We start from the raw sequence: 14238 nt of genomic DNA on the forward strand, positions 1-14238 counted from the left end.
CCACGATGGTGTTTCATAGCTGACCGAAGTTGGAAGTAAATAAGACAATTTACAACTAAATAAAATAGCAAACAGTTGGATTTTCCAAAACAAGGAAATAACTATTGTCGTGCTGTACAGGATATTTTCTTTTTAAAATATACTAAAATCTTAAAATCTTGAGAAACGAGTCTTTTTAAAGTCTTAAATTTCCAGCTACTTCTACTATAATTTCGGTTGCCCTCCAGCCTACGACTAGTTCTTCGCGAAACGGTAAACGTCTCTGCACAACCTCCTTTCTTAGAGGAAATGAATGATGATCAATATTTCACATGACTAATAGGTAAAGTAAACAGGAATTCTTCTCTCGAAAAGGTTTGATAAGTTATCAGAAATAAGCATGTTGATGAGGTATAGAAGCAGTCTTGCCTGGGGTAAAATGCCATGCAGTTGGATGTGACCGTCTTCAGCCCAGAGCTCTCTGCTATTCAATGGATTGGAGTTCTCGTTTACATAATGCTCATGCTCACTGTTAAAGGTATGTCCCATTAATAGTGGAACCTAATGTAGAACCTAAGAACATTCTAGCCATTTTACGCATAGATATTTTAGTTCAGAATAGAGAAATGATGGTTTTCAGTCAGTAATCTTGAAAAAGAAAGCTTAAAAAAATCAAGGCTGTTGTGAGAATTATCATGATGTAAAAACAGGAGGCTTTTACTGCTAGCACGATGACATTGAAGAAAAAATTCGAAAAGTTTTGAAGTCAGCAAGTTCCAAACATTGTTCTACGCACGTCGTATCGCCTGACAACTAACATCTCTCGGCCCGCTTGGTAATGGACTAGATCGTGCGGAGCTAAAATCCGACAACTATAATCAACACATACAACTGTGAAGCAATCTATTTTGGAGGTTTCATTGAAGAACTTTCCGATATTGGATGAGACGGTACACGCTCCTTCTCCTCCCTCTTCTCATCCATAAGCACAGCTCCTATTTTTAGTTTCACACAGCATACCATTAAAGGCATCACCCCACGAATCTGAGGTGGTGCAGATTTCAGGTGGAGTATTCGTATACGGGATGGGAGACTACAGAGAGGGAGGTGATTCCGTCCATTTCTTGCTAATTGCCGTAAAAAACGGCCCGGAAGATGCTGCGCCGCACAAGACTGGCGCGCTCCAATCGAACCTCTTGTACAAAATGGTGCGCCAAAACGAATGAAGCCGTATCTTTCGGGCCGTTTTTTACGGCAATTAGGAAGAAATGGACGGAATCACCCCCCTCTCCGTAGTCTCCCATCCTGTATACGAATACTTCACCTGAAATCTGCACCACCTCAGATTCGTGGTGTGATGCCTTTAAGTCTCCATTTAGGCACTATAATGTACTATAATTTTATACTTTCGCGCAAAAGCTCCTAAATGCCAGTCAACACCACTTATCATCTTTTCGCCAGCTTAAACGTAGCGTCTGCAAAAATCCTTAAATCACCGTCGCTCGACAATGTTGGGACTTCTCATTAACAATACGGGGAATAGATTACGAGTATGAGCGTGCTCATGTCAATTTTTAATCTTCTCCACTGGTTGGCGTTGAGTTTTGCCGAATATGGATATTGCTTTCTTCAATTCCTCGGATTTTTTAAAGCATAGATGTTGTTTTGATTGTGATATTCTTTGGGAATTGTGCAAAAATTGCCGTTCAAGTTCCATCAAACTAAAATGATTGACATTTTTTGGTGTACTGCTGTTAATGTGCTTTGAGCCATGTAGCCACATCATTACAATTGCTCTTTCAATTATCACCTCTGCATCGTAGTGGGCGGTTGACTTCATCGGGTAGAATGAATTGGGTCGCATACATACCAGCTCACCCATCAAAGTTGGTGGCGGATCACCACACCAATGATGAATCTCATTTACCTGATGTGGGATCAAAAATGATGGGAATAGTGACGCGACCACCTTTATTATCATTATCATAATATATAATAACGGGCTTATTCTGTCACGTGTGTGTGTGTGTGTGTGTGTGTGTGTGTGTGTGTGTGTGTGTGTGTGTGTGTGTGTGTGTGTGTGTGTGTGTGTGTGTGTGTGTGTGTGTGTGTGTGTGTGTGTGTGTGTGTGTGTGTGTGTGTGTGTGTGTGTGTGTGTGTGTGTGTGTGTGTGTGTGTGTGTGTGTGTGTGTGTGTGTGTGTGTGTGTGTGTGTGTGTGTGTGTGTGTGTGTGTGTGTGTGTGTGTGTGTGTGTGTGTGTGTGTGTGTGTGTGTGTGTGTGTGTGTGTGTGTGAGAGTGTGTGTGTGTGTGTGTGTGTGTGTGTGTGTGTGTGTGTGTGTGTGTGTGAGTGTGTGTGTGTGTGTGTGTGTGTGTGTGTGTGTGTGTGTGTGTGTGTGTGTGTGTGTGTGTGTGTGTGTGTGTGTGTGTGTGTGTGTGTGTGTGTGTGTGTCCAGCTATAAAACGGGTTGCGACGGGTCCCGCGGCGTCGGATTGGTGCGCCGGCTCCAGACAGCTATCAAATGGGGTGCGACAGGTCCACCGGCGACCGGCGCCAGATAACTACAAAATGTAGTGGGGCGGTTTCCGCAGCGTCGAAATGGTGCGCAGTAACCTCGTGTGCATGTCGCTAAAGGTAAATGGGACGTTGCAGCCGTTAGATAGCTGTGGCCACTTGGCGTTGCTTTTCACCTTTATGGCTCATCCGCTTGTCTATTTCCTTCTTCGTTCACCTGAAATTAGTAGCATGCCTTACTCAGAAACTGGAAACATGCAAACTGCTGCTACTAGCGAACAGTTTGCATGATCTGACGCTTGCTTTTTCTATCAACGATTTCTTCAACTTTTTTTACCCGAAAATTTAAGCGTAGATGAAAGATTTTATGGTTTTTTCCTAAACGCTCTTCTATATTTGGAGAGCAATCCAGCTTAATTTTACATCTATGTTTCTCTCGAACCTCCACAATTTGGAAACATTATTCGAAGTATGAGTCTCATCCGTTCTCAACTATTAGCAAAAATGAAGTGCTAACGTGGAATGACGTTAATATCGTAGTGATAAAAATAACGCTCTACGCCAGATCGCGTAAATTGTTGCCTACTATATATTGTATTTAAGCAGCTGTTCGCACGCGTGTCTCCTCTTTTTGAAAAAAGGATGTTAGCAGCATCAGGACACATGCTGGGAAATAGATATCGGATATCTCGAAGGGACCATAGAAACCCGTTCTACCACCTTGGGGCTCCCGCGCACCAATCCGACGCAGTTGAACCCGTCTCTCCCCACTCTATGCCTTTCTGGCACCGGCGCACCATTTCAACCCAATGGGATCCGTCCCACCCCATTTTGCAGCTATCTGGCTTCGGGGCACGAATTCGATGCCGTATTACCCGTCTCACCCAGTTTTACCGTGTTGAGGTTCCAGCGCACCAAACCGATTCGTCTCCCTCTCTTTTCGGAGTTTCTTGGCTGAGGCACACACATGCGCAGATGCAGACACGTGACAGAATAAGCCGTTATTATATAGCATGATGCTAGTGTCGATACACGCGGACTCAAGAACCGCGACTTGTAGTTAAAAAAGCTCGAGGGCACATTCCGATTATCATTTACCGGATGGCACCCGCTTCGAGACGCGTATAGACATGGTCAAATTATCAAATATGCTCAAATGCTAAGACTTTTCCAACTCCTTACCCAATTCCCGCAATAACTGTGCGGAGGGCAGAGTGACATGCTCAAACATGTCACTGTGCCTCCAACTGGAACACTAAAACCAAAGTTTAAGAGAGCAGAGAAGCACTACTAACCGTGGGTTATGTATGTCAAAACGTGCTCCATAGAAAATATATATTCCATAAATATTCTATGCACAACGGAGCGATATCTTTTCCACTGTAAGTGTGAGGCAAAATTATGGTTGCACTGTCTCACCTTGTTGGTTGTTCTGCTTTTTGAAGTCTGAGATCTTCTTGAACACAGACATTCAGAAACTTGAGACTACTTTCTGAGGTTTAAGTTTGAAAGTTTGAAATATCTTTGAAATATTAAGTTTGAACAATCGGATTAAGATGATGCTTCTGCTAAGGGTCCCAGAAGCCGAGTCGGCTGAACGAGAGTTAAGGGAAATAATTATTCAAAATAGAATATTGAATAAGAGAGAGTAAGGATAAATCGGAAAGAGAAGAATGGTGGAGTATTTCGAAGCTCTTTCAAAAACACTTCCGACTTTCCACAACCTTTCCAAGAATCTAGAAAAGAATGATCTGCAGTTTTGAGAATGAGCAGCCCGCATGTCGACATGAAATGTTTGCAAAAACACGTTCGATTAGAGTTTCGCGCTTACACAAATGTGAATACGTGAGAAAATGAATTTGTTGAAGAGTGAAAGAATTAATGAATATTAAAGAGTTGTCACAGAGGGACGACCACACGTTAGCAACGGAGGCAAGGTTGTTCCTCTATTCTTATCAAGCGACAGTTACAACAAAAGGGCTACGCCTAGAAACTACAAGAGTTCCAGTGGGGTTACGATAATTTACCTTGCTCGCTTGCTAATATGATAGCCTCTGAAGTGTCTCAATGTTCCCCTTTTTTATGTAGGATAACCAGTTTTATGCAATCCTGCATGAAATCATCATTCTGCCAAGTTGAGTAAGTCTTGAGTATTAATAATGTACACAAGAAACATATTGCACTCCTTTTATGAAATGAAGCTAAATGGCACACTGAAAACGGGACAGTTCAGGTAAACTCAAAATCCTGCATCCAGACTAAAACGAGTAACTTAGTTGACTTAATCGGCGGGCGGATGTTACAGCCTAACGAAGCTGTCCGCATCTTTGCAGGGGCGTGTCGTCCTTGAACATATTTGAGCTCACCCTGGCCGATTTTAAGCTGAAGGTCGCACAGAATCTATCCATTCGTCACTACTCCACTCTGCGAAACTTCACGTCTCGCCTGAACTTCCTTTCAATGTCAAGTTTTTTGAAGACTTTCTTAACAATTTCTGTCCACCTTCTCCTCTGGTTTTCTCCAGTATTTCCAAGACGACTTAGGCAAGACGATCCGACTTCCTCATATTGTGACCAAGGAAGCGGAGACGATTTTCTACAGCTATTATACTTTAGAGGGCGGAGCAAGATGTTGTTTTCCTCGCGTCATCAGCCGATGCACCATATCCACTTCTGAGTGAAGATCATTGTTATGGCATAGCATTAGGCAGAAGCAGCTTCCTTGCCATCCAATCAAGCTTCTCCGTCGCCGTTAAAGGCGCTGTCCAAGTCTTCGACCTGTACATCAGGACTTGGCGAATTGGGGATAGGTAGACTCGTAGCTTAACTATTATATGTCAGCGATGAGGTCGACTATAAACACTTCGTTAAAGACTTGAATGTACAACTGGCTTAGCGCATCTTTACTAAATATTTTTCTCGTAGCTTCCATCTTGTTTCAGCACGCAACCCAAATAACAGAATTCGTCCATAAGTTTAATTGGTTGTCTGTTCACTCTGTTTTCTGTTGATGGTCTCGCCGCGACACACATCTGCTTACATTTATCAGGGCGGAGACATAAACCGTAGGCTGCAACTATTTTTGATACAAGGGTGATAACATGTTGCAAATTCGCGCTGCTTGAAGCGAATACTACTACATCGGCGTACTTGAGAGACGTCCAAATGGTGCAAGAATCACATCACCGGAACAATGCTCAACTGTTCTTTGCACGATATCATCGAAGGCAATGTTGAACAAAAAAAAATCCCACGTCTTCTTTTGCTCCACTTTCCATTTCGAACGATGAAGCAAATCCGGCTGGTGTTCAAGCAGCAGCAGTTATTCTTCTCTTCATGTCCTTGATTGAGCGAATGAACTCTTCTAGAATACCATCATTACGTAGTGCATTAAAAAGACGACCTTTGTGAGGAGAGTCAGAAGCAGCTTCTAACTCTAGGAAAGATAACTGAATAGACTTCGAATGGAACTGTCATGTTTCGGTAACTCTATTGGCAAAGAACGCCTGGTCAATCGTAGATCGACCAAAACGAAAGCCGCGTTGTTCATCACAGGTTTTTTGAGATGTTCAATAAGCCCAAACAGGACGATCCGATCTAAGACCTCGTACATTACACGGAGCAAAGATATTCCTTGGTAGTTCTTGAGTTCCTTGATGGATCCTCTTCTTGTGAAGAGGAACTATGACAGCATTCTCCACGAGTCATGAATCCTTCCTAAGAATCACTAATGATAGAATGGCCTTTGCCATCACTAATGATAGAATGATCTTCGCCACGAATCACGAATCTCAAAAGAAGGAAGAGATTTCTGAGCTAATCCCATCGTCTCAGCCGTTTTTCAACCTTCGTTTTTGAATATAGACAGACCATGGATTTCCACACGGTTGGTGTTTCTTCGCCCACGACGGTGCACATTGATCGTTGGACATGCTCGAGTTCAGGGAAAGAGGGCGCTTGTCGATTCAGCAAGGTGTTGAGATGCTCCTTCCAGATCGGTAGGTTTACCTCCTCGACAGTGACTCCGTTAGCAACGTTGAGGACAGGCCAACATTTCTTCATCTCTGCGCTGGACTACATTAGTAGAGTATACTCTTTTCTGGAGTTCTTGTTGTTCTCGACAAAACCTCTTTATAAGACCTTCTCCTGGTTGAAACCAGTACTGCCGGCGACACATACCGAAATGTATGCGTGTCTAGTCTCCGCAGATGCAGAAGCAAACTTCCTTCTCGTCGAGTTTCTTTTCAAAACCGGGAGCGCTTTCTTTGTAGCATCTCAATACAACTGGCGACCTCCTTAGGCTTCCTGTTGGTACGTACTCCATTTATCGGACACCTGTTGGCGGAATTTCCTGCTACATGCCTCGTCCTTCGGACCTGGCACTTCGATCTTCGGTTGATCTTGAGCCCCTCGACTTTCTTTCTGGAACCTCAGTTTCAAGCTGAGAAAAACTGAGTTGTGGTCGATGGCTGATTGCGACGTTGCGACCTCCCACACAAATTTTTTGAAGCGTGCTGAAGTTTAAAGGCATCACCTCACGAATCTGAGGTGGTACGGACTTCAGGTGGAGTATTAGTATACAGCATAGTAGATTATGTAGAGGGGGTGATTCCATTTCTTCCTAATTGCTGTAAAAATGGCCTGGAAGATACGGCGATGCACATATGGCCATAGATGGCGCACTCCAATTGAACTCGTTGTAGAAAATAGCGCGCCAGAACGCTCGAAGCCGCATCTTTCGGGCCGTTTTTTACGAAATTAGAAAGAAATGGACGGAACACCCTCCTCTTCATAATCTACGATCCCGTATACGAATACTCCACCTGAAATCCGTATCACCTCCGATTCGTGGAGTGACGCCTTTAAGAGTTGGCATCCTCTGCCGGCGTAGCCCTTCTGGCGTTAGAAGAGTTGTCCCCTGTCACGTAAGCTGATGACGTCGATAATTCCTCTCAAACTTAGAACCAATGATGAGATTCGTCTGCTCAAGAACTACCGTCGTCCGGCGCTTGCTTTGCGCGATAATACCATTTTCCGAGCTCATCGGATTGTTGTTCAGGTCCCATCTTTGCATTCGCATTAATTGCGACAATTACCGCCTGCTGACTTGGTATTTTGGATATCAACGAATTGATTTCATCATAAAATACGTCTTTGTTGTGGTCCCCTGCGGCCTCCGTAGGTGCGTGAGCACTTACGATCCAAAGTTTGAGTCCTCTACGATCCCACATTCGTAAAAAGGCGCATCTTGATGACGTTGATCCGAACTCCACCACGTTGTTGTAACCTCTCCTCAAAGTTATGGCACAACCTCCTATTTTGCTTTCGTCAGCATCGCCGTATTACATGATATAATTGATACTGATGATGAGGCGAGTGCGCGTTCCTTGCAATGCAGCAAACACTGTATGCAGATATCGCAGAATTCTGGATAGTGCGGGGTGTTGGAGTTCACTCAACAGCGTTAAGAAACAGATGTTTATAGCCAAGGATTCCATGTTCGTTCTAGCCATTTGACGTACGAGAGTATAGTGACCGTGTGCTCGGCGACAGCACTTTTCTGCAATTTTTTTAAACTAACGCCATTTAACAGTGCAAGTAATACGCTTCTAAGGCGTATGCTCACATGCCTGACTGCGTTTAGCAAAAGCAGGTCCACCACGAGAAGTAAGAATTAGATTTGGCTCGCTCCCTCTCTGCGTATACAGTGTATAAGGTGTAGGTGAAGTGTCTGATTTAACCGATCCTCTCAAGAACTCATGAAATGCGCCAACACATTCACTTCACTTCATGATGGTTTGGCTTTTACGAACGCGTATCTGGCCTATATAATAACTTGCAACAACTGTAATGAGCTCATTTCTATTACTACTTGCAAACTTTAGAAATATAGTTCCATTAAAACGACTCCAGCAAATTATTTCAGCTTTTGCATGTGCTAAAAGTACATCTGCTCGATCATCACAACACAGCTGTGTAACGATACAACTTTCAAATACGAACATGAACCACACAACGCATTCAAAACCTGAAAAAATGGTAGCTAATGAGGTCTAGTTTTAACTTTTTCTTATCTTGTACTCTACTATGAAAAGAAGTTTCGGGAAAAAAATGCTGATATATATATATATATATATATATATATATATATATATATATATATGTATATATATCATTATATATAATAACGGGCTTATTCTGTCACGTGTGTCCGTCTGTCTGTCTGTGTGTCAGTCACGAAATTCAAAAAGGAGGGTGACGACGGGTCCACCGGCTTCGAGTTGGTGCCTCGACGCTAGAAAGCTATGAAATGGGGTGCGACGGGTCCACCGGCGACAGATACCTATGGAAGCGGGTGCGACGGGTCCACCGGCGTCAGATACCTATAGAAGCGGGTGCGATGGGTCCATCGGCGTCAGATACCTATGGAAGGGCGTGCGATGGGTCCACCGGCGCCAATAACCTATAGAAGGAGGTGCGACGGGTCCACCGGAGCCAGATACCTACGGAAGGGGTGCAGCGGGTCCGTCGGTGTCGGTGGACCCGATCATTGGTGCGCAACGACTTAGTGTGCATGACGTAAACAATAAATGGTTGCTGCCGTTTCATAGCCGTGGCCACTGGGCCCTTTGCTTTTCACCTTTATGACTCCTCCGCCTGCCTATTTCCTTCTTCGTTCGCCTCAAGTTTGTAGCATGCCGTTCTCAGAAAGTGGAAACACGCATGCAAACGGCTGCTTAAATAGTAGCAGGATGTTTACGTGATCTGACGTGGAACGTTATCTTTATCAGTAGGATGATGTCTTTCACGTCATTTAATGTTAGAAAATCATTCTGTGATAACTACTGGGGCAAATCAAGAGGAATACCCATACTTTGAGTAATGCTTTCAAATAGTATCTTTATTATTCTGTCATCGAAGGAGTGTTTGCAGCTGATGGTCGAATATTCTCCATATGTAAAATTAACGCGTTTAGAAGGAGAAGTCCGTAATCTTTCGCTTTAATTTATAATATGAAGAAGAGAAGAAAAGAGCTGTTTAAAAAAACACACACAACACAATTTTGCAGAAAACACCGCTACTATGGGGCCGCGTATACGAGTCTGATTGCTGCCTGCACTTGGCGGCCCTGCTTTGACTAAACACAATCAGGCGTTCGAGTGTACACATTGGGAACGTACGAGCTATGTAACCTGCACTGTTATATGGCGAAAGCTTCCCATACATTGCAAAAAGGTGCTGTCGTCCAGCACACCGCCAAAGCCCATAACCTGAAAGGTAAACTGCCCGAAGGGAGCATGGAATCTTTGGCAACAACCATTCGTTTCGTGACGCTGAACTGCCGAACACTATCGAGTGAACTCCAACAAGCCGCTCTATCCACACTTCTGCGATATTTCTGCGTGCCTTTTGCTGCACTGCAGGAAACACGCATGAGAGATCGGCCCGTCATCAGCATCGAAAATTACACCATATACTGCGGCGATGCTGATGAGAACAAAGTAGGTGGCTGCGCGATAGCTGTGAGGAACGATTACAAGAACCTGGTGGAGGAATTTGGCTCAACGTCGTCTAGATGCGCCTTTTTACGACTGCGGGATCGCGGAGGATATAAACTCTGGATCGTAAGTGCTCACGCACCTACGATCCCGCTGAGGACAACAGTAAGGACGCCTTCTATGATGAACTCAATGCGTTGATGTCTAAAATACCAAGCCAGCAGGTGGTCATTGTCGGAATCGACGCAAATGCGAAGATGGGACTCGAACAGCAATACGATGTGCTAGGAAAATGGTACTATGCAGCGGAGCGCACGTCGGACAACGGTGACCGTCTGGTCGACTAGTGCGAACAGACGGGCCTCATCATCGCTTCCACGTTTAAGAGGAATCGTTTAAGAGGACGCCATCAGCCTCCTAAACTTCAGCTCGACTACATTCTGGCGAGGAACATTCCTCAGTCAGATATCCGGAAATCTAGAGCTGTTTGGGACGTCGCGTTCGACTCTGACCACCGTCCAGTTCTTCTCAGCTTTAAGATACGGTTCCAGAAGAGAAACCGAGGAGTTCCTCTTCAATGGGAAATCGACATGGCAGGTCTGAAAGACGATGAATGCAGAAGAAAATTCCGCCAACGTGTGTCCATTCATGTTGAAGTACGGACCAGGAAGAAGCTTAGCGATGCGGATTCCTTCACAAAGTGCTTTCAGGACGCTGCAAAGGAAACGCTCCCGGTTCTATTGCCGCGGAAGAAGTTTGCCTTTGCATCTGCGGTAACAAAATCCACATACAATTCTGTATGTATCGCGCGCAGCGCTGGTGACTTCAACCAGGAAAAGCGTCTTAGAAGGAAGCTGCGTCGTCAACTGCAACAAGACCGCGATAACGAGTGGACGTCGAGGGCGATGGTGTTTGAGAAGGCGTGGGAGACAGGAACCCGCGGAAAGCCTATGCTCTACTAAAACAGTATAGCGGCAAAATGAAAAGATGTTCCCCTGTCCTCAACACTGCCAATGGGGTAGCTGTCGGTGAAGCAACCCTTCCAATTTGGAAGGAACACCTCAAGACCTTGCTGAACCGGCTAAAAACGGTCAGCCCCTGAACTCGAACACGTTCATAGACCGACATACGCGGTTAACGAGGAGCCACCGACCTTGTCGGAGGTCCTGGTCTGTATTCAAAAAATGAAGAATGGAAAATCTGGCGGAGACGACGGGATTAGCGCAGAAATGCTAAAATATCTTCCTCCGTCTGGGATTCGTGAGATGACAAAGATCATCCGTTCAATATGGATAGACGAAAGGATACCTGATTCGTGGGGACACGCTATCATAATTCCCCTCCACAAGAAGTTATCCGTCACGGACCCCAGGAATTATCGAGGAATCTCTTTGCTGCGTGTTATGTACAAGGTATTGGAGCGCATTATCCTGGACCGACTCATTAAACATCGCGAAGAAACAACGCGCGACGAGCAAGCTGGCTTTCGTCCTGGCCGATCTACGATTGACCAGGTGTTCATCGTCAGGAGAGTGATCGAAATTTGGCAGCGGTATTCGAAGCCAATGCAACTAGCGTTTCTGGACTTTGAAGCCGCGTTCGACTCTCCTCATCGAGGCCGTCTTCTCAACGCGCTGAGCGCCGATGGAGTACCAGGAAAGTTCGTTCGCTTGCTTGATGACATGAATCAACGAACAACTGCTGCAGTTCGAACGCCAGCCGGATGTACAACACCGTTTGAAGTGGTAACTGGAGTAAGACAAGGGGCAGTGGCAGGACCTTTCCTGTTCAATTTCGTAATCGGCGACATTATGCGAAGAATAGTCGACCAGTGTCCTGCCGACATTGTTTTGGCATCATCTGGGTGCCCCTTGACTGACCTCGAGTACGCCGACGATGTTGTTATATTCGCGGAAAGCAGTACGAAACTTCAACATGTTGTCAACCTTGTATCGAAGCTGGCTGCAGCCTATGGACTACGCCTACGCCCTGATAAATGCAAGCAGATGTGGATCTCTTTGAGACCACGAACGGGAATCAGGGTGGACGGACAACCGATAGAACTCGTCGATGAGTTCTGTTACCTAGGCTGTACGCTGAAGAACAATGCCAGCTACGAAAGAGATGTTCAGCAAAGATGCGCTAAGGTCACTTCTGCATTTAACTCCTTAACGAAATGCCTGTTGTCGACCCCTATCACCAACAAAGTCAAGCTGCGAGTCTACCTATCCGCAATTCGCCCCATCATGATGTACGAATCGGAGACTTGGGCAGCACCATCAACGGTTATGGAGAGGCTTGACTGCACGGAACGAAAGCTGCTTAGACGGCTACTTGGCTACTTTTGGTCTAGGGTATGCCACAATGAAGATCTTTACGCAGAAATTGTTGTGGTATACCGGCGGATGACACGTGGAAAACATCAACATCTTGCACCGCCATCGAAAGTGGCTAAAGTAAATCGTCTTCGCTTCTTTGGTCATATATTAAGGAGACCGGCAGATCGCCTTGTTCAACGAGTTCTGAGGAGTTCGTCGGATTCGAGCTGGAAGAAGCCACCTGGCCGAAAACAGAAGTTCTGGACTGAGGCGGTGAAAGAGGACCTGAGGACACTCGGCGTGGATAGGCAGTTCAGGCGAGACGTAAGGTTTCGCAGAGTTTGGAATAGCGACGAATGGATTGATTCTGTGCAAGCTCTCGCAGAAGATCGAGAAGGTTGGGCAGAGCTGTGTTCAAGGACGGCACACATCGGCGAAGATGCGGGTAATCGCGTCAGGCGATGACATCAGCCCGTCGATTAAGTCAAGTAAGTCAAGTCACCACTACTATTAACTTTCATTGATCAGTGAAGTAGAGCGAATCTAAAACCACCGAAAGTCTGAAGTCCGGCTTTAGCCGGACATTCAGACTGGTATATATATATATATATATATATATATATATATATATATATATATATATATATATACCAGTATATATATATATATATATATATATATACCAGTCTGAACGTCCGGCTAAAGCCGGACTTCAGACTTTCTGTGGTGTTCGCTTCGCTCCCCTTCACTAATCAACGAAAATTAACAGCAGTGGCATTTTCGGTGAAACTAGACTTGTGTATCTCCAACAATCTTTCTTCCTTTTTTATATTATAACTAAAAGCGAAAGATTTTGAAGTCTTCTCTCTCAACGCGTCAGTTCTACATTTGGAGAACATTCGAACTTCAGCTTCAAACACCCATACCAATACATTCTAGACAAAGTATCACGCGAAATATTGCTTTCCATCCTGTTTTCTATAAAAAGTTATCAAAGAATGATGTTTTGGCATAAAACGACGTGAAAGATAAAAGAATAAAAGACATCATCCTACTGATAAAGATAACGTTCCACGTCAGACCACATAAACATCTTGCTACTATTTAAGCAGCCGTTTGCATGCGAGTTTCCACTTTCTGAGAACGGCATGCTACCAACTTGAGGCGAACGAAGAAGGAAATAGACACGGAGTTGTAAAAGGTGAAAAACAAAGGGCCCAGTCGCCACGGCTATGAAACGGCTGCGACCATCTATCTTTTGCGTCTCGCACACGAAGTTATAACGCACCATTTCGACGCCGGTGTACCCGTCGCACCCCTCCTACAGGTTTTTAGCGCCAGCACTTCAATCCGATGTCGGTGGACCCGTCTTACACCATTTTATAGCTTTTTGGCCCCGGCACACCAATCCGACGCCGGTGGACCCGTCGCACTCTCTTTTATAGGTATCTGGGGCCGATGGACCCGTCGCACCTCTTCTATAGGTATCTGACGCCGGTGGACCCGTCGCACCCCTTCTATAGGTATCCGATGCCAGTGGACCCGTCTTACACCATTTTATAGCTTTTTGGCCCCGGCACACCAATCCGACGCCGGTGGACCCGTCGCACCCCTTCCATAGTTATCTGGCTCCGGTGGACCCGTTCCACCCCCTTCCATAGGTATCCGATGCCGGTGGACCCGTCTTACACCATTTTATAGCTTTTTGGCCCGGCACACCAATCCGACGCCGGTGGACCCGTCGCACTCTCTTTTATAGGTATTTGGGGCCGATGGACCCGTCGCACAACTTCTATAGGTATCTGGGGCCGATGGACCCGTCGCACCCCTTCTATAGGTATCTGACGCCGGTGGACCCGTCGCACCCCTTCTATAGGTATCCGATGCCAGTGGACCCGTCTTACACCATTTTATAGCTTTTTGGCCCCGG

The 14238-nt window shown here is 45.3% G+C and overlaps 4 protein-coding genes across 6 annotated transcripts; 2 read left to right on the forward strand and 2 right to left on the reverse strand.

Moving 5' to 3' along the window:
* Nucleotides 1-423: 423 nt before the first annotated feature.
* On the forward strand, nt 424-10952 carry RB195_014115 (uncharacterized protein; the record flags this gene model as incomplete). Of its 3 annotated transcripts, XM_064204235.1 has the most annotated exons (4): nt 424-517; nt 8418-8542; nt 9742-9993; nt 10419-10952. In XM_064204235.1, the coding sequence occupies 4 exons, from the start codon at nt 424-426 to the stop codon at nt 10950-10952; spliced, it is 1005 nt and encodes a 334-aa protein (XP_064060116.1). The 3 variants fall into 3 exon arrangements, with proteins under 3 accessions (XP_064060116.1, XP_064060117.1, XP_064060120.1); XM_064204237.1 differs by lacking the exons at nt 424-517; nt 8418-8542 and adding an exon at nt 10122-10328 and having other exon boundaries at nt 9790-9993; nt 10377-10952; XM_064204236.1 differs by lacking the exons at nt 9742-9993; nt 10419-10952 and having other exon boundaries at nt 8418-8548.
* On the reverse strand, nt 5800-6668 carry RB195_014116 (uncharacterized protein; the record flags this gene model as incomplete). Its single annotated transcript, XM_064204238.1, has 3 exons — nt 5800-5940; nt 6362-6560; nt 6619-6668. 3 exons carry the CDS (start codon nt 6666-6668, stop codon nt 5800-5802), a joined length of 390 nt encoding a protein of 129 aa, XP_064060118.1.
* On the reverse strand, nt 7477-7722 carry RB195_014117 (uncharacterized protein; the record flags this gene model as incomplete). Its single annotated transcript, XM_064204239.1, has 1 exon — nt 7477-7722. One exon carries the CDS (start codon nt 7720-7722, stop codon nt 7477-7479), a length of 246 nt encoding a protein of 81 aa, XP_064060119.1.
* Nucleotides 10953-11174: 222 nt separating the features above from the next.
* RB195_014118 (uncharacterized protein) lies at nt 11175-12773 on the forward strand (the record flags this gene model as incomplete). The annotated part of the gene is made up of 1 exon (XM_064204240.1): nt 11175-12773. One exon carries the CDS (start codon nt 11175-11177, stop codon nt 12771-12773), a length of 1599 nt encoding a protein of 532 aa, XP_064060121.1.
* Nucleotides 12774-14238: the final 1465 nt, after the last annotated feature.

This window comes from Necator americanus, chromosome V (genome assembly GCF_031761385.1).
Source record: "Necator americanus strain Aroian chromosome V, whole genome shotgun sequence".
NCBI classification, from domain to species: domain Eukaryota; kingdom Metazoa; phylum Nematoda; class Chromadorea; order Rhabditida; family Ancylostomatidae; genus Necator; species Necator americanus.